At 45.1% G+C, this 20,619-nt stretch overlaps 1 protein-coding gene across 21 annotated transcripts in view; it reads left to right on the top strand.

The window, feature by feature from the left end:
- The window catches only part of SMARCD3 (SWI/SNF related BAF chromatin remodeling complex subunit D3), a 289,042-nt gene extending 269,115 nt beyond the window's left edge, over positions 1–19,927 (top strand). For 20 of the 21 annotated variants that reach the window (XM_089776877.1, XM_089776882.1, XM_089776879.1 and 17 more), the window contains 3 exons: positions 11,191–11,313; positions 13,624–13,725; positions 13,859–19,927. In XM_089776877.1, the coding sequence (XP_089633003.1) occupies positions 11,191–11,313; positions 13,624–13,725; positions 13,859–13,912 (279 nt within the window). In that variant the 3' untranslated portion in view covers positions 13,913–19,927. The remainder of the gene's footprint in view (positions 1–11,190; positions 11,314–13,623; positions 13,726–13,858) is intronic. The other variant, XR_016348994.1, reaches the window with a different exon arrangement.
- Positions 19,928–20,619: the final 692 nt, after the last annotated feature.

Below are 20,619 nucleotides of genomic sequence, written 5' to 3' on the forward strand. Positions count from 1 at the left end.
ATATGTTGGGAAACTAACACAGCGAGGCACAGGCTATCCAATAAGTTTCTGGACTGCATTGGAGACAACTTTCTGTTTCAGAAGGTTGAAAAAGCTACCAGAGGAGAAGCTGTTCTGGATTTGGTTTTAACAACTAGGGAGGAACTAGTTGAGAACTTGAAAGTGGAAGACAGTATAGGGGACAGTGATCACGAAATAATAGAGTTCATGATCTTAAGGAAAGGTAGAAGGGAGACCAGCACAATTGAGGTAATGGATTTCAGGAAGGCAGATTTTGATAAGCTCAGAGAACTTGTAGGTAAGGTCCCATGGGAAGCAAGACTGAAGGGAAAAACAACTGAGGAGAGTTGGAAGTATTTCAAAAGGACATTGTTAAGGGCCCAAAAGCAAACAATTCCGCTGTGTAGGAAAGATAGAAAATATGGCAAAAGACCAGCTTGGCTTAACAAGAAAATCTTGCACGATCTCAAAATAAAAAAGGAGTCATATAAAAAATGGAAACTAGGACAACTAACGAAGGATGAATATAGGCAAGCAACACGGGAATGCAGGGGCGAGATTAGAAAGGCAAAGGCACACAATGAGATCAAACTAGCTACAGGCATAAAGGGAAACAAGAAGACCTTTTATAAATACATTAAAAGCAAGAGGAAGACCAAGGACAGGGTAGGCCCACTGCTTAGTGAGGAGGGAGAAGCAGTAACAGGAAACTTGGAAATGGCAGAGATGCTCAGTGACTTCTTTGTTTCGGTCTTCACCGAGAAGTCTGGAGGTGTGCCTAACGTAGTGAATACAAGCAGAGAGAGGGTAAGTTTAGAAGATAGGATACACAAAGAACAAGTTAAAAATCACGTAGGAAAGTTAGATGTCAGCAAGTCACCAGGTCCTGATGAAATGCATCCCAGGATACTCAAGGAGCTGATAGAGGAGGAATCTGAGCCTTTAGCTATGATCTTTGAAAAATCATGGCAGACAGGGGAGATTCCAGAAGACTGGAAAAGGGCAAATATTGTGCCCATCTATAAAAAGGGGAATAAGAACAACCCAGGAACTATAGACCGGTCAGTTTAACGTCTGTCCCAGGGAAGATAATGGAGCAGGTAATTAAGGAAATCATATGCAAACACTTGGAAGGTAATAAAGTGATAGGGAATAGCCAGCATGGGTTTTTGAAGAACAAGTCATGCCAAACTAATCTGATAGCTTTCTTTGATAAGATAATGAGCCTTGTGGATAAGGGAGAAGCGGTGGATGTCCTATACCTAGACTTTAGTAAGGCATTTGATACGGTCTCGCATGATATTCTTATTGATAAACTAGGCAAATATAACTTAGATAGGGCCACAATAAGGTGGGTGCATAATTGGCTGGAAAACCATAGTCAGAGAGTTGTTGTTAACGGTTCTAAATCCTGCTGGAAAGGGATAACAAGTGGAGTTCCTCAAGGGTCTGTTTTGGGACCCGTACTGTTCAATATCTTCATCAATGATGTAGATATTGGGATAGAGAGTACGCTTATTAAGTTTGCAGATGATACCAAACTGGGTGGGGTTGCGACTTCTTTGCAGGATAGGGACATAATTCAAAATGACCTTAGCAAGTTAGAGAAATGGTCAGAGGTAAACAGGATGAGGTTTAATAAAGAGAAATGCAAAGTGCTCCACTTAGGAAGGAACAATCAGTTCCATACATACAAGATGGGAAGCGACTGTCTAAGAAGGAGCATGGCAGAAAGGGATCTAGGGGTCATAGTGGACCACAAGTTGAATATGAGTCAACAGTGTGACGCTGTTGCAAAAAAAGCAAATATGATTCTAGGTTGTATCAACAGGTGTGTTGTAAGCAAAACTCGTGAAGTCATTCTGCCGCTCTACTCTGCACTAGTTAGGCCTCAGCTGGAGTACTGTGTCCAGTTCTGGGCACCGCATTTCAAGAAAGATGTGGAGAAATTGGAAAGGGTACAGAGAAGAGTGACAAGAATGATTAAAGGTCTAGCGAACATGACCTATGAAGCCAGGCTTCATGAACTGGGCTTGTTTAGTTTGGAAAAAAGAAGATTAAGAGGGGACATGATAGCGGTTTTCAAATATCTAAAAGGGTGTCACAAAGAGGAAGGCGAAAATTTGTTCCTCTTGGTGTCTGAGGACAGGACAAGGAGTAATGGGCTTAAAGTGCAGCAGGGGAGGTTTAGATTGGACATTAGGAAAAAATTCCTAACTGTCAGGGTGGTCAAATATTGGAATAAATTGCCAAGGGAGGTGGTGGAATCTCCCTCTCTGGAGATATTTAAGAACAGGTTAAATAGACATCTGTCAGGGATGGTGTAGATGGAGCTTGGTCCTGCCTTGAGGGCGGGGGGCTGGACTCGATGACCTCTCGAGGTCCCTTCCAGTCCTATTATTCTATGATTCTATGATTCAACCAAGCTGCCTTCCACTTTCAAATTCTCAACCAGTTCCTCCCTATTTGTTAAAATCAAATCTAGAACAGCTTTCCCCCGGTAGCTTTTTCAACCTTCTGCAATAAAAAGTTGTCACCAATGCAGTCCAAGAACTTATTGGATAGTCTGGATAGTTGAAGTCCCCGATCACCTCCAAACCTTGGGCTTTGGATGATTTTGTTAGTTGTTTAAAAAAAGCCTCATCCACCTCTTCCGCCTGGATAGGTGGCCTGTAGTAGACTCCTAGTATGACATCGCCCTTGTTTTTTACCTCTTTTAGCCTAACCCAGAGACTCTCAACACTTCCGTCTCCTACGTCCATCTCCATCTCAGTCGAAGTGTGTACATTTGTAATATATAAGGCAACACCTCCTCCCTTTTTTCTGTCTATCCTTCCTGAGCAAGCTGTACCCTTCCATCCCAACATTCCAATCATGTATATTATCCCACCAAGTTTCTGTGATGCTGACAACATCATAGTTTTATTTATTAGCACTTCCAGTTCTTCCTGCTTATTACCCATACTTCTTGCAATTGTATATAGGCATCTAAGATACTGATTTGATCTTGCCTCCCAGTTTTGCCCAGATCCTCCTTTCTCTCTGCCATTATAGCCCATGCTCCTTCTCATTTCCGACCCATCTCCCAGGTTTCCATGTTCTTCACTTACCTGTGGACTTTGCTAACCTGTTCCTGTCGAACCTAGTTTAAAACCCTCCTCACTAGGTAAGCCAGTCTGTGTCCAAATAGGGTCTTCCCTGTCTTCAAAAGGTGAATGCCATCTCTGCCTCGCAGTCCTTCCTGGAATAGCATCCTGTGGTCGAGGAAGCCAAAGCCCTCCTGGTGATACCATCGTCGCAGCCAGGCATTCACCTCAGGGATGCACCTGTCTCTGCCCGGACCCCTACCTTTGACAGGAAGGATCAAAGAGAATACCACCTGCGCCCCCAAACTCCTTCACCTGTACTCCCAAGCCCTATAGTCACTCTTGATCTGCTCAATGTCACACCTCGCAGTATCATTTGTGCCCACATGGATGAGTAGCATGGGGTAGTAGTCAGAGGGCCGGATAATCCTTGACAATGCCTCCGTAACATCTCGGATACGGACCCCCGGCAGACAGCATACCTCCTGAGATGAAATGTTGGGGCGACAGATGGGCGCCTTCGTCCCCCTCAGAAAAGAGTCTCCGACCACCACTACCCTACGTTTCCTATTCGCAGTGGTGGCAGCAGACCTCTCAGCCTTGGGGATATGAGGCTTCTCCTCCTCTGTTGTAGGGGGTGATTCCTTATCTCCTGTATCAAGAAGAGCATAATGGTTTCCTAGTATCATGGCGGGAGGGTTCGGAGCAGGGGTGGAGCACTGCTTGCTGCCAGAAGTAACCAGCTGCCAGTGTCCACTCTGAGTCGTCTCCTCCTCCACCAGTGATGTGTCAGCAGTCTTGTGTACTGGGACAGTAACCTCAGCTGCCTCCACATGAGCACTGTCCTGGAATTGCTCGTGGATTTGGATGCTCCTCAAACTAGCCACCTCCTCCTGTAGCTCTCCCACCTGCTGCCTGAAAGATTCCACCAGCAGGCACCTTTCACATTGGATGGTCTCCCCAGCCTGGATATCAGTAAGTGGAAATTGCTAGTCACAATCCCAGGAAAACCACACCAGGATCTGGGTAGAGGCATCCATGCTCAGGCACTCTGTCTGGCTACAGGCGCAGGTGGAAGAGACAGAAGCAGTGCTGGCACAGGTGTTGCGGGTCTTCCTAACCATCGTAGACCTCCCTGTTTCAAACTCCCTCTTAAACTCCCCTGTCCGCCTTGCTCCCCTGGTCGCTCTGCCTCTGGCTTGTAAAGCCTGCTCGCCTAGGTCAGACCTGCCCCCTCGTGAGTCACACACGGGAAGGCTGACCAGAGGCAAGCAAGGGAACAAAGGTCAGGCACTCAGTCCCAACTGCCACAGCAGCTGAAACTGAAACTGAAATCATCTAGCCAAGCCTCTCAGAGAGGTCCTGAAATTATGGAGGGACCTCACAAAAGCATGCAGAGAGGTCGTCTTGCATGCCCGTCATGCACCCAGGACAATATTAATGGATGCTTTGCTTCTGGGTTGAGGAATGTGCATGGAAGACTTTAGCATACAAGGTCTATGGACTGCAATGTAAACAAAAATGCATATCAACCTTCTGGAGCTCAGAGCTGTGTTTGAAGTTTTCAGATCCATTCACCAATAAATAAAAGAATAGATAATTAAATAATGACCAATATTTTACACCAATAGAAGGATGGCATGAGGGTTTTTTCCCCCTTCTCTCTACCAGAAAGTCATAAGACTAGAAATTAGTGCTACAGATATCAAAACTTTGTATTAGCTTAACATTTACCTAGTATGTAGAACACTTTAGTGCACAATTTTAGCAGACACTTTCTGCCCCCCCCCCCCCCCCACTTGTGAATGGGAAATCAAGAATAGCATTCTTCAGAACATCTTTTCTGATGGGGCCATCTTCTAGTGGACCTGTGCATGACAAAACAAGAAGTATCGGGTCTGTTCTCATCTAGAGGTTTTCTGCTTGAGGCATTCCTAATTTCATGATTTATCGACGAAGAGTCCTGTGGCACCTTATAGACTAACTGAAGTGTAGGAGCATAAGCTTTCGTGGGCAAAGACCCACTTCGTCAGATGCATGTAGTGGAAATTTCCAGAGGCAGGAATAAATATGCAGGCCAGGATCAGGCTGGAGATGACCAGGTGGATCCAATCAAGGAGGATGAGGCCCACTTCTAGCAGCTGATCTGGAGGTGTGAATTCCAAGAGAATAGAAGCTGCTTTTGTAGTTAGCAAGCCATTCACAGTCTTTGTTTAATCCAGAGTTGATTGTGTCAAACTTAAAGATGAACTGCAGCTCAGCAGTTTCTCTTTGAAGTCTGGTCCTGAAGTTTTTTTGCTGCAGGATGGCTACTTTTAGATCTGCAATTGTGTGTCCAGGAAGATTGAAGTGTTCCCCTACAGGTTTTTGTATGTTGCCATTCCTAATATCAGATTTGTGTCCATTGATTCTTTTACGTAGGGACTGTCCTGTTTGGCCGATGTATATAGCAGTGGGGCATTGTTGGCACATGATGGCATATATTACGTTGGTGGATGTGCAGGAGAATGTACCAGTGACAGTATGGCTGATCTGGTTAGGTCCTGTGATGGTGTTGCTGGTGTATATATGTGGGCAGAGTTGGCACCGAGGTTTGTTGCAAGGATTGGTTCCTGAGTTCGAGTTATTATGGTGCGGTGTGTAGTTGCTGGTGAGAATATGCTTCAGGTTGGCGGGTTGTCTGTGGGCAAGGACCGGCCTACCTCCCAAGGCCTGTGAGAGCGAGGGATCATTGTCCAGGATGGGCTGAAGATCACTAATGATGCGTTGGAGAGGTTTTAGCTGGGGACTATAGGTGATGGCCAGTGGTGTTCTGTTGGTTTCTTTCTTGGGCTTGTCCCGTAGCAGGAGGCTTCTGGGTACACGTCTGGCTCTGTCAATCTGTCTCCTCACTTCCTCGTGTGGGTATCGCAGTTTACAGAATGCTTGTTGAAGGTCTTGTAGGTGTAGGTCTCTGTCTGAGGGGTTGGAGCATATGCGGTTGTACCTCAGTGCTTGGCTGTAAACAATGGATCGTGTGGTGTGTCCGGGATGGAAACTGGAGGCATGCAGGTAAGTATAGCGGTCGGTAGGTTTTCACCCACAACTATTTCAGATTTGGTGACAACATATACCTCCAGACCAGTGGCACTGCTATGGGCACCCGCATGGCCCCACAATACGCCAACATTTTTATGGCTGACCTGGAACAACGCTTCCTCAGCTCTCGTCCACTTACACCCCTTCTCTACCTACGCTACATCGATGACATCTTCATCATCTGGACCCATGGGAAGGAGACTCTGGAAGAATTTCACCATGATTTCAACAGCTTCCACCCCACCATCAACCTCAGCATGGACCAATCTACTCGGGAGGTCCATTTCCTGGACACCACGATACAAATAAGTGACGGTCATATCAATACCACCCTATACAGAAAACCTACCGACCGCTATACTTACCTGCATGCCTCCAGTTTCCATCCCGGACACACCACACGATCCATTGTTTACAGCCAAGCACTGAGGTACAACCGCATATGCTCCAACCCCTCAGACAGAGACCTACACCTACAAGACCTTCAACAAGCATTCTGTAAACTGCGATACCCACACGAGGAAGTGAGGAGACAGATTGACAGAGCCAGACGTGTACCCAGAAGCCTCCTGCTACGGGACAAGCCCAAGAAAGAAACCAACAGAACACCACTGGCCATCACCTATAGTCCCCAGCTAAAACCTCTCCAACGCATCATTAGTGATCTTCAGCCCATCCTGGACAATGATCCCTCGCTCTCACAGGCCTTGGGAGGTAGGCCGGTCCTTGCCCACAGACAACCCGCCAACCTGAAGCATATTCTCACCAGCAACTACACACCGCACCATAATAACTCGAACTCAGGAACCAATCCTTGCAACAAACCTCGGTGCCAACTCTGCCCACATATATACACCAGCAACACCATCACAGGACCTAACCAGATCAGCCATACTGTCACTGGTACATTCTCCTGCACATCCACCAACGTAATATATGCCATCATGTGCCAACAATGCCCCACTGCTATATACATCGGCCAAACAGGACAGTCCCTACGTAAAAGAATCAATGGACACAAATCTGATATTAGGAATGGCAACATACAAAAACCTGTAGGGGAACACTTCAATCTTCCTGGACACACAATTGCAGATCTAAAAGTAGCCATCCTGCAGCAAAAAAACTTCAGGACCAGACTTCAAAGAGAAACTGCTGAGCTGCAGTTCATCTTTAAGTTTGACACAATCAACTTTGGATTAAACAAAGACTGTGAATGGCTTGCTGACTACAAAAGCAGCTTCTATTCTCTTGGAATTCACACCTCCAGATCAGCTGCTAGAAGTGGGCCTCATCCTCCTTGATTGGATCCACCTGGTCATCTCCAGCCTGATCCTGGCCTGCATATTTATTCCTGCCTCTGGAAATTTCCACTACATGCATCTGACGAAGTGGGTCTTTGCCCACGAAAGCTTATGCTCCTACACTTCAGTTAGTCTATAAGGTGCCACAGGACTCTTCGTCGCTTTTGCAGATTCAGACTAACACGGCTACCCCTCTGAAACTTCATGATTTATGGTCATCATCATATGATTACCCTCTCTCCATGTGATTCCAAGAGTATTCCATGAGGTCTTACAGAATGATCTTCAGAGCCTGAGCCTGTATGAGAGATTTTAGATTTCCAGACATCCTGAACTTGTCACCTCCCAGATCAAGACTTTACCTCTGCTTCCCAATGTAGTACTGAAAAATAACAGAGAGATTCTGCATCCAGATGTGAGTTTCCTTCATGTCACAGTAACTCGCATATGATGAGCAGTGTGAAAGAAGTGCATTTTCAGAAATCAGAAGGGCAGTGGCTTGATAGCCCAGCGTAGGGAGAGCGGCGTTGAATGCCCTTATTACCTTTTACTTATGTTCATTCAGCCACTTTCCTATGGCCAGCCAAGTTCACTTTAAATGAATGAATCATGCTCCATGAAATTCAACTGTATCACAGCTACTGTCTTCTCTTCCTTTACTAATTTTGCTAAAACAAAAGGAAAAACTTTCAGACTAACATGGCTACCTCTCTTTTACTAATTTTGTAATTGCATCAGAAAACAATCAAGGTGATCGATCATGATGAGCTTATAAACTTCCAATGCTGCTAATTTCTGCTAGCTCCACTATTCTGATCGTCTTATGTGAGTAGCCATGTTGATTTCAGTGGGCCTGCTCATACAAGCACAGCAGACAGAAAATGGCCCATCTATATGTTTATGTAATTTTTTGCTTTCCATGGGCATGATTCAGGAAAGCAATTGGACATAGTTTTCAGAGCCATTGAAGTCAGTAGTGTTCATGGTCATGCTTAAAGTTTAACATTTGCTTAAGTGTTTTCCTGCATCTGTACCTATATTTGTTGTTTTGTTTTAATAGAGACACTTCTGATTATATATTTGTGTAGTACTTTTCATCCAGAAAGATCCCAAAATATCTTAGGGTATGTCTACACTAAAAAGTTAGTTCGAACTAACGTCTGCTGCGTTAGTTCGAATTTAACGGAGCACTTAGTTCGAACTAGGTAATCCTCATTCCATGCGGATTAAGCATTGTTCGAACTTACTAGTTCGAATTAAGGGCTGTGTAGACCTTTAATTCGAACTAGTGGGAGGCTAGCCCTCCCCAGGTTTCCCTGGTGGCCACTCTGGCCAACACCAAGGAAACTTGTCTGCCCCCCTCCCCGCCCTGGACCCATTAAAGGGGCACGGGCTGGCTACGGTGCCCATGCAAGCCTGCCAGCACCCAGCCAGCAGACCCTGCACCTGGCACGGATCGAGCTACCCACCCGATACCCCCACAGCCCTCCCCCTCTTCCCGGGACCAGGCTGGAGGCTCCCGGGAGCTTACCCGGGACCGCAAGAGGAGGGCACCCGCCTGGGCTAGGGCGGACATCGTGGACCTCGTCCATGATCTCCGCACTAGGCACAGGAAAGTGGCCGGCTAGGGCAGGAGAGCTGCCAGCCTGGCCACCCAGGAGCAGGTGTGCATGAAAATCAAGGGGGTCCACTGAGATCCCCGACCCTGAGCCCTGAGCTTACAATGGCCATCCTGGGTCAGACCAAAGGTCCATCTAGCCCAGTAGCGTGTCTGCCGACAGCGGCCAACCCTAGGGACCCTGGCGGGGATGGACTGAAGACAGTGACCAAGCCATTTGTCTCGAGCCATCCCTCTCCAGCCTTCCACAAACCTTGGGCAGGGACACCACTCCTACCCCCTGGCTAATACCACTCCATGGACCCAACCTCCATGACTTGATCTCACTTCCCTTTAAACTCTGTTCTAGTTCTAGCCTTCATAGCCTCCTGCAGCAAGGAGTTCCACAGATTGACTCTTTGCTTTGTGAAGAACAACTTTCTGTTACTAGTTTGAAGCCTGCTACCCATTCCTTTCCTTTGGTGTCCTCTAGTCCTTCTTTATGGGAACTAATGAAGAACTTTTCTGTATGCACCCTCTCCACCCAACTCCTGCTTTTAGAGACCTCTATCCTGTCCCCCCTCCGTCTCCTCTTTTCTAAGCTGAAAAGTCCCAGTCTCTTTAGCCTCTCTTCATATGGGACCTGTTCCCAACCCCTGATAATTGTAGTTGCCCTCCCCTCTCCCAGCCTCTCTCTTCCCCTCTCCCACCTCCTTTTCCCAGTCTCCCCCAGTTTTGTTCAATAAAGACAGATTCCATTTTTGAACACAATTGTCCTTTATTTTGTACATCAAGAAAAGGGGCTAGGGAAGGGTAAGTGGAAGGAGGTGAGGGAGGAATGGGGTATGCACCCCCGATGGGGAGGACTGGGGTGGCTCTGCAGGCTTCTGGGGGTGGAAGCTCTCCTGCAGCCCCCCAATTGCCCCCTCTCCCCAGATGGCAGCTTGCAGCAAGTGCAGCTGGGCTGATGGCCGAGTGCTGTGATGTGCCCAGTGTGGGTACTCCGGGGACTCCAAGCCAGGACCACTTTGCAAGCGGGGCACCCCTGAGAACTGTCTGTCCGGGGTGGGGGTCGGGACCCTTTAAGCGCAGCCCTCGGCTAGTCTGAGACAGCATCTCCATGCTCTAAGTCCTCCTCTGATGCCCTGCCAGCACTGCTTCCGGACATCCTTAAGCCCTGTTCAGGGTCCACTTAATGTGGACATGCTAGTTCGAATTAGCAAAACGCTAATTCGAACTAGTTTTTTAGTCTAGATCCATTAGTTCGAATTAGCTTAGTTCGAATTAACTAATTCGAACTAAGTTAGTTCGAATTAACGTTGTAGTGTAGACATACCCTTACAGAGTTGACAAACTAGCCCACTGTACACAGGGATCACTGCATTCTCCAATTAACTGAATTAGATCTTTTAGGGCGTGTCTAGACTACATGCCTCCGTCGATGAAGGCATGTAGATTAGACAGATTGGCAGCGGGAAATGAAGCCACGATTTAAATAATCGCGGCTTCATTTAAATGTAAATGGCTGCCCCGCTCTGCCTATCAGCTGTTTGCCGGCAGATCGGGGCAGTCTGGACGCGCCGCGGTCGACAAAGAAGCCTTTGTTGATCAGCGCAGGTAAACCTGGTTTCACGAGGCATACCTGCGCCGATCGACAAAGGCTTCTTTGTCGACTGCGGCGCATCCAGGCTGCCCCGATCTGCCGACAAACAGCTGATCAGCAGAGCGGGGCAGCCATTTAAATTTAAATGAAGCCGTGATTATTTAAGTATCGGCTTCATTTCCCTCTGCTGATCTGTCTAATCTACATGCCTCCGTCGACGGAGGCATGTAGTCTAGACACACCCTTACAGTGCATATCTCACTCTATCCAACAGTTTAGGGCAGGAGAAGAATGCTGTATCTAGGTGAAGAATAGGAGTTGTCAGGGCAGCAGAACGTGGCCAAGACATCAGAGTTAATATACTTATTCTGGGGGAAGATGCCATAGGAGCCTTAAGAAAAGTAATTTGTCAAGATGACTATTTTATGTTTCATATGAATGGGCTGAAGAGGATGAACTCAGATTCAGCGTTGCTTGGAATGTAAATACAAGAATGTCCATATTATTTCTTCTACATTTCAGATTCATGAGACAATCGAATCTATAAACCAGCTAAAGATACAACGTGATTTCATGCTGAGTTTCTCCAAAGATCCCAAAGGATACATTCAAGACCTTCTCCGATCCCAGAGCAGGGATCTCAAGGTGAGCAGGGGTTCTAGGAGGGAAGAGGAAGCAGAGGAATAAGAGCCTGTGCTGTGCAGTTTCTGATTTGTAGGTTCCAAGGCCAGAAGGGACCACTCTGATCACTTAGTTTGACTTCCTCTAACATAAGCCATAGAAAGGGGTGGTGAAACTTTTTTGAGTTGGGGACCACCCACCCACAGAAAATCATTTGGAGGCCACACACAAATGAGGAGCAAAAAAACCAAAACCCTCATTGATGTGGCTGCTAACTGAGTAGGAGAAGGATTCTCCCCACATTCCCCACAGTGGCACATCCAAACAAGCCACATGAACTCAGTACTGGTGCACAACACAAAATTCGTTCTGCTCATGGGAAGAAACTCTTAGAGGGAACACTTCCCCCAGCCTCTCTGCCCCCAAGTTAATGTCACACACAGTGGGTTAATGCAATTGCAGGATAGTTGCATGAGGGAGGTTTGGTGGGGGGGCCAAACTAATCGCTATTGGTAGGAGGGTGGTGGGAAAAGTCCTTAGAGAGGGGACTTTACTTCTGGTCATGTGTCCATCAGAGAAAACATTAAGAACATTCCCACTTCCTCACAACAGGTACAACAAAATATAATATAATATATTTGATGCATAATGGAATCAACAATGGGTTCGTTCCATATTCAAAAGAGTATTAATAATGTTGATATTCTTAGGTAAATATTTTTTTCTTCCAATAGTGATATTGCGCAGTAAAGGGAAACTGTTAAACACTTATGGTTTCCAGTCCATTTTTACATTATTTAATAAAATATATATCGGCTTACAGGGTGAGTGGGCGGGCGGAGGTCTGGGGGGACTAGACCCATTCTGGGCACCACCAAAAATTATACAAACCTGCTGCCCCTGTCAATAGAGAGTACGCTTACTAAGTTTGCAGATGATAGGAAGCTGGGAGGGGTTGAAGCTCCTTTGGAGGGTAGGGTCATAATTCAAAATGATCTGGATAAACTGGAGAAATGGTCTGAGGTAAATAGGATGAAGTTTAATAAGGACCAATACAAAATACTCCACTTAGGAAGGAACAATCAGTTTCACACATATAGAATGGAAAGCGACTGTCTAGGAAGGAGTACTGCAGAGAAGGATCTAGGAGTCATAGTGAATCACAAGCTAAATATGAGTCAACAGTGTGAGGCTGTTGCAAAAAAAGTAAATGTGATTCTCGGCTGCATTAACAGGAGTGTTGTGAACAAGTCATAAGAAGTCATTCTTCCGCTCTACTCTGTGCTGATTAGGCCTCAATTGGAGTATTGTGAGCACTTGAAATCTGGGCACCATATTTCAAGAAGGGTGTGGAGAAATTGGAGAAGGTCCAGAGAAGAGCAACAAGAATGATTACAGGTCTAGAGAATATTATCTATGAAGGAAGACTGAAAGAGTTGGGCTTGGTTAGTTTGGAATGGAGAAGACTCAGAGGGGACATGATAGCAGTTTTTCAGGTATCTAAAAGGGTGTCATAAAGAAGAGGGAGAAAAATTATTCTCCTTGGCCTCTAAGGATAGGACAAAAAGCAATGGACTTAAACTGCAGCAAGGGAGGTTTAGGTTTGACATTAGGAAAATCTTCCTAACTGTCACGGTGGTTAAACACTGGAATAAGTTACCTAGGGAGGTTGTGGAATCTCCGTCTCTAGAGATATTTAAGAGCAGGTTGGTTAGACATCTATCAGGGATAGTTTAGACAATACTGGGTCCTGCTGTGAGGCATGGGACTGGACTCAATGACCTCTTGAGGTCACTTCCAGTTCTAGTATCCTATGGTTCTATGATTTATTAATTGACTTACAATCTCCATAGCAGTTCTTTCCCTATTGGGAAAAGGAGTGAGCTCTGGACAGATACAGATTTTGGATAAGGACAGCACTGTTTTGGTTAAGATCCTGGCAATTTAATGTTGGTGAGGAAACCACGTATATATTGTTGGGACACTTGCACCCTACACTTTGAACTAGGGATGCAAATGTAGGTGACCAAAATTGCTAATGAAGCAGGGATTTAAATATCAAACCTTGGGGGGTTTGATTCGAACTAACACTGCCTGGAGCGCACTTCCTGATTCGAATCAGCTGGCGATCTGAATAGCGTGTGGGCGAGATTATGCTAATAAAGCGTGGGATATTTAAATCCCCGCTTCATTAGCAATTTTGGTCGCCTGCATTTGCATCCCTAGTTTGAACTAGGGTGCAAGTGTAGGCGTACCCTTTGACTCCAGGTATGTCAGAGTTTTAGATGCTGATTATGAGAGATGTGATAAGAAATCATTGCATCTTTGTCACAGGTAATGACTGATGTGGTTGGGAACCCTGAGGAAGAACGTAGAGCTGAATTTTATCATGAGCCCTGGTCCCAGGAGGCTGTGAGCAGATATTTTTACTGCAAGGTAAGGAGGAAATGTAACTTATCCTGTTTGTGTCATGCATGCTGGCTAACTGGGTATGGGGAGAGTGAATCTTTCTGATTGATAATGTGTGAAGCTGCAGAATTGTACAGACGTATAATTTTTATTCTTTCAGATCCAACAGCGCCGTCAGGAATTGGAACAGTCCCTGGGAGTGCGTAACACATAAACATTATTCACAGTCTCCCATTGGCATCATGAAACTAGAGCCAGTGGATGTCTCAGTGTTACTTAGCTCACTGTTACACATGGACTTCTTAATGACTGGACAAGAATGTGCCATCAGCAACACCAGTCACAACACCAGCTTTAGTGTGACCCCTGAAAATCCTGCGAATGTGAGTGTCTCGAACCATTCCAGGCTGGAGAATGCACAAGTTTTCTATTCCCCATATAGGTGTTCATAATAATGAGGATTTAATGTTCATTCATCTACTTGCATCACTGAGTTTTAGTAGAAAGTTTAGACACTACACCACAAACTTATTGGACTACAACATATATTCATGGGTGGGGTGATGCTAGATGTCACAGGAGACTGTAGATGTGGAGAAACAAAGGCAGTTCTCATCCTTCATGCTTTCAGCTGTGATCTGAGAGTCTCAGATGACAACTTTCTGCACTGATAATTCCCTGAAATTGGCCAAAATGCTCTCCCAGCTGTGGAATCATTCAGATACACAAACACAGCTTCCATTCCAGCTGGAACTGGCTGCTCATTCCCATGGGAGAGAAAGATGTTTGCCCATTAAATAACAAAACATCTAAAAGAAAGAGGTACAGCCATGCCATTTGTTCTGAAAAACCTTATCCTCTTGAGTAAAAGATGAAGTCCGCTTCACACTCAAGTCAAGAACTCATCAGATTTGCTGTTATGAGAGGAAAATAATTGCTTCTATGATAAGAAAGCCAGCACTGGCATCACAGAAGCTAGTAGTGGTGAGGTTGAAGCCAAAAGGAAGCATTCTTGGAAAGTGAAACTAATTTTTTGTATTACTGCATTAGTTACAGTTGGTATTACTGGAAGGCTACAGTGTAAGGTGTCTGGTTTTGTAATCTTTTGTTGTTCTGGCTGTAACATTAGGAACACTGCTCAAAAGATTTTTCTTCCTAAACACTGAAGTGCTGCAGAGTCCAAGATGTGCAACTTCATAGCATGAAAGACCATTCCAGTGACTTCTTTTCTGTGTCAGGGCTTTCACAAACTCCATGGGTGAACCCTGTATTTCAACCACAGATTTACTACCTATACCAGAAGAAACGTTTAGCTCCTTCATTTGATCTGCAGCTGTACTTCAGGATGCTACTGAGTTACAAGCATTATTTGCCCCAGGCAAGTTCCAGCAACAGAGGTTGAGAATTTTTAGGAAAAAAACAGCTTCTCTTGAGACATATGGGAGATCCAGACTGTGAAAATTAGAACATATTAAACAGCTAGGAAGGAGGAAGCAGTGACACATGCCTACCCTATCCAGCCACAAATCTATGTAGCACTGTAATAATAAACCAACATGATTCCCAGCCCAAAAAGCAGTTGCCAAAGTTGAATGAATGACATATTGATTACTGAGAGATCAAACTCCTCTCCTGGAATAGTGCTCCTTGCTTCCTTTTCTACCTTCTCATGCAAAGAAAAATAAGTTCAGGTTTGTATTTCACTCTTCTTCCCAACAGTGTAGTTTGTTTTAATATTGCTATCTCCTCCCTGTCATCTTTGCAGGTCTTCCCTGTTGGGTATTGTCCTCTTCTGGTATACTCCTGAGTTTCTTTTGTCCAGTTCTGGAAAGGGACATTCATTCTCTTCATTTAACCTCTGCTTTTGTATACCATAGCTTTCACTCTGACCATTGTGTTCAGAGATCTGTTTGGGCATTTGAATTCAGATTGTGATGATGTGATAGTCAGTACTCTATTATAAATTAATTTGGTGTGAGATGGATCCCTGCTTTGTCCTAAACAGTAAGACCTTTTATTGTGAATGAGGGAGCTTGCTTCTTAGTGCTTGGACTAGATCATTTCAATTTTAAAACCACTCGGCTATGTCTACACTGGCCCCTTCTTCGGAAGAGGCATGCTAATTTCTAACTTTGGAATAGGGAAATCCGCGGGGGATTTAAATATCCCCCGCGGGATTTAAATAAACATGGCCGCCGCTTTTTTTCCAGCTTGGGGAAAAGCCGGAAAAGAGCGTCCAGACTGGCGCGATCCTCCGGAATCCTGAAGTAGGAATAAGAGATCCTCCGGAAAAGGGAGAAATTAGCATGCCTCTTCCGAAGAAGGGGCCAGTGTAGACGTAGCCCTCCTGTTCTACTGTCTTAAGCTAAGGCTAGAGTGGGAATGGGAGCTTCCTCAGACATGAAGGATATTCAGCTTGCATTTACTCCATTAACCTGACCACAAGCTTAAGATTCAGAAGGGAAAGAGAGTGAGTTATCTGCAACTGTGCTTCCATATTTATTAGGCTGCTGTATCCATTGTGTGCATGATATCCAGTGTGTAGGCTCTTTTCTGTACCTTTAAACAGAGCAACTACATTCAGAGGATGGGTTCTGTCTCCAGGAATAAGAAATATATAAATAATATGCATTTGTGGAAGGAAAGGAAGAGCAAGATCTGGGGCATTAAGCTGTACACTTATGTGCCGGAGAACTTGAAATTAAATACATTTTACCCCTCAAGTGTCAGTTGTTCAGATGTGTGGAGATTCCAGCTGTGCTGCCTCCGCTGATAAGAGAAGTTGGAGTAGCTCGTCTTCCTTATACAAGTCTGACTGTGTCCAGAATATAATTGAACATTTCTGTTGCCCGTTATTCAGAATCTCCATGGCTACGTCTACACTGGCACCCTTTTTCGGAAATGCTTAAAACGGAACAGTTTTCCGTTATAAGTATTTCTGGAAAAAGCGCGTCTACATTGGCAGGATGCTTTTCCGGAAAAGCGTCTGTGCCAATGTAGACGCGCTTTTCCGCAAAAAAGCCTCGATCGTCATTTTCGCGATCGGGGCTTTTTTGCGGAAAACACTACTGTGCTGTCTACACTGGCCCTTTTCCGGAACAGTTTTCTGGAAAAGGACTTTTGCCCGAACGGGAGCAGCATAGTTTTTCCAGAAAAACACTGACAATTTTACATTAGATCGTCAGTGCTTTTCCGGAAATTCAAGGGGCCAGTGTAGACAGCTGGCAAGTTATTCCGGAAAAGCGGATGATTTTCTGGAATAAGTGGCCAGTGTAGACACAGCCCATTAATATTGTTGCTTCCAACTTATATATTTCTACCACTGAGCTGTGTTAATGCTACAGATTAACTAGAGATAACACTGAATACATCCAGCTACAGGTGGTATTCTGAGAGCAACACTTCAGAGAAGATTGACCCTCCAGAGGTCGATCTTCTAGCGTTCAATTTAGCAGGTTTAGTGTAGACCCCCAAATTGAACTCTGAGGCCAGCCCTTGCCAGCAAGAAGTAAGGGAAACTGATGGGAGCACACGTTCCAGTCAACCTCTCGCAGGATGGCGTACCTTAAGCCAACCTGCCTGGTCTAGTGTAGACCAGGTCTTTGAGTCTCTCCCAATGTAGCCCATAATTATATTTTCCAATGATTATTTTTAGAAATGGTTGGTGGCTGGCTATCTTCCTTGGCTAAATTGAATATGAGAGTTTGATTTTTGTCGTTGTTCAAAAATAGTCCTGCTTCTGCTCTTTTACTGAGGATGTCAAGACAGAAGCAGTCTTCTGAGCTCTGGCTGTAGAGCCAGGAGCCCGAGCCAAGACTGTAAGAAAGATAGGAAATGTATGTAGGGAGAAACAATGCAGCAGGACTGGGTAGAAGCTGAACAGCATTGTAATCATGGCAGAATTTGAGCGATAAACTATATTGAATAAATTTAATTCATGGGTAGAAGAGGTAAGGAAGGTTCAGATCATGCCTAGTGCTATGAAAAAACCTACATGGACTAAAAAAGCCTTTCTGGCTATTTTATTTGATGTCATAGGAGAACACAAATCTATGCAGAGTGCAATAAAGACATCTCACATCTCTCAGAGAAAGGGGTGTAGATAAGAGCAGATAGGTGCATATCTATCTGTATATATAGTGTAAACTAGAACCTATAGTGGATGACTGGGAAAGGTTTAGTGCAGAATCCATGGCATGCCAATGCATGGGGACAAGGAAGGCACATCTTGGAGTTGAACTGTGAAGTTGATAGGTTTGTAACGCTCTTTTTAGTCATCCCAACTTTGCACAGTGGATAATGATTCAGAGGCGGTGCTTCTTAGCAAGTACTTTATAAAAAGACCTATTTGGCCATCTGGTCATTTTCCCCAAATGGATGGTGGAATGCAGCAGTGAGAAGACTTGCAGCAAAGTACCATTAAGTCATAGCACAGACCTGTGGAATACTTTTTGGATATAGCACAGTTCATGTCATTCAATATGTGTGTATGTAAAGTATAAATATGTATGGGTAGTAACCAATATGGTAACTGTTGTGTAGGCTGGAGAATGGGTAGGGAGAAAACAGACTAATTGTCTGTCATAAACTTTGTCTGAATTATGGACATTGTAAAAAAAGTGTCACCATTACTAACACTGGTTCAAATGAAACTCTTAGTTTTGGCAATTCTCGTTCAGAAAGCACTCCAGTTGACACAACTAATTAAAGCACCATATTGTTTAGAATTGTGCCTTGCAGCATTGGATGGCACAGTCCTGGTGTAGCTTGTGAGTCACCTACAGTAGGATGCCCTGTGTTGTTAATACTTGTTCAATCAAGTTTGTAGTTAGTTTTCTTTCTATTAAGAACTGTTCCAAAAGCTGTAGAAGCGGATTAGGGCAAAGCAGACTCTGTTTTCCTGAAGAGTGCTTCCTCCTTTCGTGTAACTGCTCTGTTGTTCAGTGAGCCACATCTGGTCCATCAGATCTTACCTTGTATGACAAACAGCTTTGCCAACATTTTTCAGGAATGGAACTCCATAACTTGTGTGTGTGTTTGTGGGTGTATGGGAAAGTAACAAGAGAGAGTGAAATTTCCTCTACTGTCACCATATCTTTGTTGTATGATGCAGAGTGATTCGTAGAAAAGCTTTTAACAATAAATAATTTGTTTCTTTGTAACCTTTGTTACATTACATCTCTCAACAAAGCATGCTTCATAGGCTCACTGTGCAACAATTGTACAGTTGTTTTCAAATTTATTAACAAACTGTAAGCAGAAGATTTCTGGAATGTCTTGCTCCTTCTGACAACTCAAAGGACTTCAGTATCTTCCTGAAGATTGCAAGCACAGCTTGAGGAGAGGAGAGGATTACAGGTTAACTGAAGGGCCAAATTGAGACATGTTTGCATAGGTCTACAATGGGGAAACTTTAAAAACAACAAATCGTCCTGCAACATCTTAGGCCGTGTCCAGACTCAGGGGTTTTTTCGGGAAAAGTAGCCTTTTCCCGAAAAAACTTCCCCTGCGTCCAGACTCAAGCCGCGTTCTTTTGAAATTATTTCGAAAGAACGCGGCTTTTCTTTCGATGGCGGTAAACCTCATTTCACGAGGAAGAAAGCCTTCTTTCGAAAGCTCCTCTTTCGAAAGAAGGCGTTCTTCAATGTAAAGAGGCCGTCTTCGAAAGAGAGCATCCAGACTCGCTGGGTGCTCTCTTTCGAAAAAGCGGATTTCTCTTTCGAAAGATCCGCCTGCAGTCTAGACGCGATCTTTCGAAAGAGGCTCTTTCGAAAGATGCTTTCGAAAGAGCCTCTTTCGAAAGAAGCCTGCAGTCTAGACATAGCCTTAGAGACTAACAAAACATGATGATGGTATCATGAGCTTTTGTGAGCACAACCCACTTCTTCAGATGAATGGAGAAAGTTTTTAAACAATGGGGAAAGTTAGTTTTTTTTTTCTTGCTGAGTCCCTGCCACCATCAGAAATATCTATCCTCATTCATCTGGGTTTCTTGTTGTCATTGGAAAAAGACTCAACACAGTTAATATTTTCTGCACAGATAGCTTTAAAGAGATTGAAAAAGGGGTGGTAAGTGTTTCCATTGGCCATGTCTGGGCTGCATCCATCTTGTCATTGCTTGTCTAATTTATGTCAATGGCAGCTTTGGGGTTGCATCACCTCCAGCTGTACCACTGAGCACACCACATACAAATCCTGAAGAATTAAATATTACCCCTGAGTATAGGCAGGTCTGCCTACTTAGTTTTGTCATTTTGCACCTTCATTTTTATTCTGTGATGGGAGTAATATCCATTCTGTGATGGGAGTAATAGGGTTAGGGCAGTGGTCTCCAACCTTTTTACACCCAAGATCACTTTTTAAATGACAGACCAAGCCAAGATCTACCACCCTGCCCCTTCCTTGATGCCCTGCCCTCTCTATTCTCCTCCTCTCCATCACTTGCTATCCCCAATCCTTATACTGCTGCTTTTTAAAAAAGGTTTTTCCAACATTTGGAAGAGGTTTTTCAACATGTGGAAGTGGTGCTCAGCCAGGGTGCACCACGCTCCACGTGGGCTGGTGCAGAGAAGACCCTGCCTGGCTAGCTGGCTGTGGCCTTCAGCCCGGAGGAGGCTGAACCGCGCTCCAGCTGATTGGGCGGCTTTCTCTCTGCACCTGCCCACATGGAGCTTGGTGCACCCTGGCTGAGCGCCATGGCCAGCTGGCCGGGAAGCCGCTTCTCTTCGTTCCTGCCCGGCTGCTCTGCGCTCAGCCCAGGAAGCTTGCTCCAGCACAGCTGGAGCTAGACGCAGCCTCCCTGGGCTGAACGCAGGGCAGCCGGGCTGGAGGGAAGAGAAGTGGCTGCCCGGCCAGCTGGCCATGGCGCTCAGCCAGGGTGCACCAAGCTCCACATCAGCAGGCGCAGAGGAGAAGCCGCCG

This window comes from Pelodiscus sinensis, chromosome 2, assembly GCF_052426305.1.
Source record: "Pelodiscus sinensis isolate ZL-2025 chromosome 2, ASM5242630v1, whole genome shotgun sequence".
In the NCBI taxonomy this organism is placed as follows: domain Eukaryota; kingdom Metazoa; phylum Chordata; order Testudines; family Trionychidae; genus Pelodiscus; species Pelodiscus sinensis.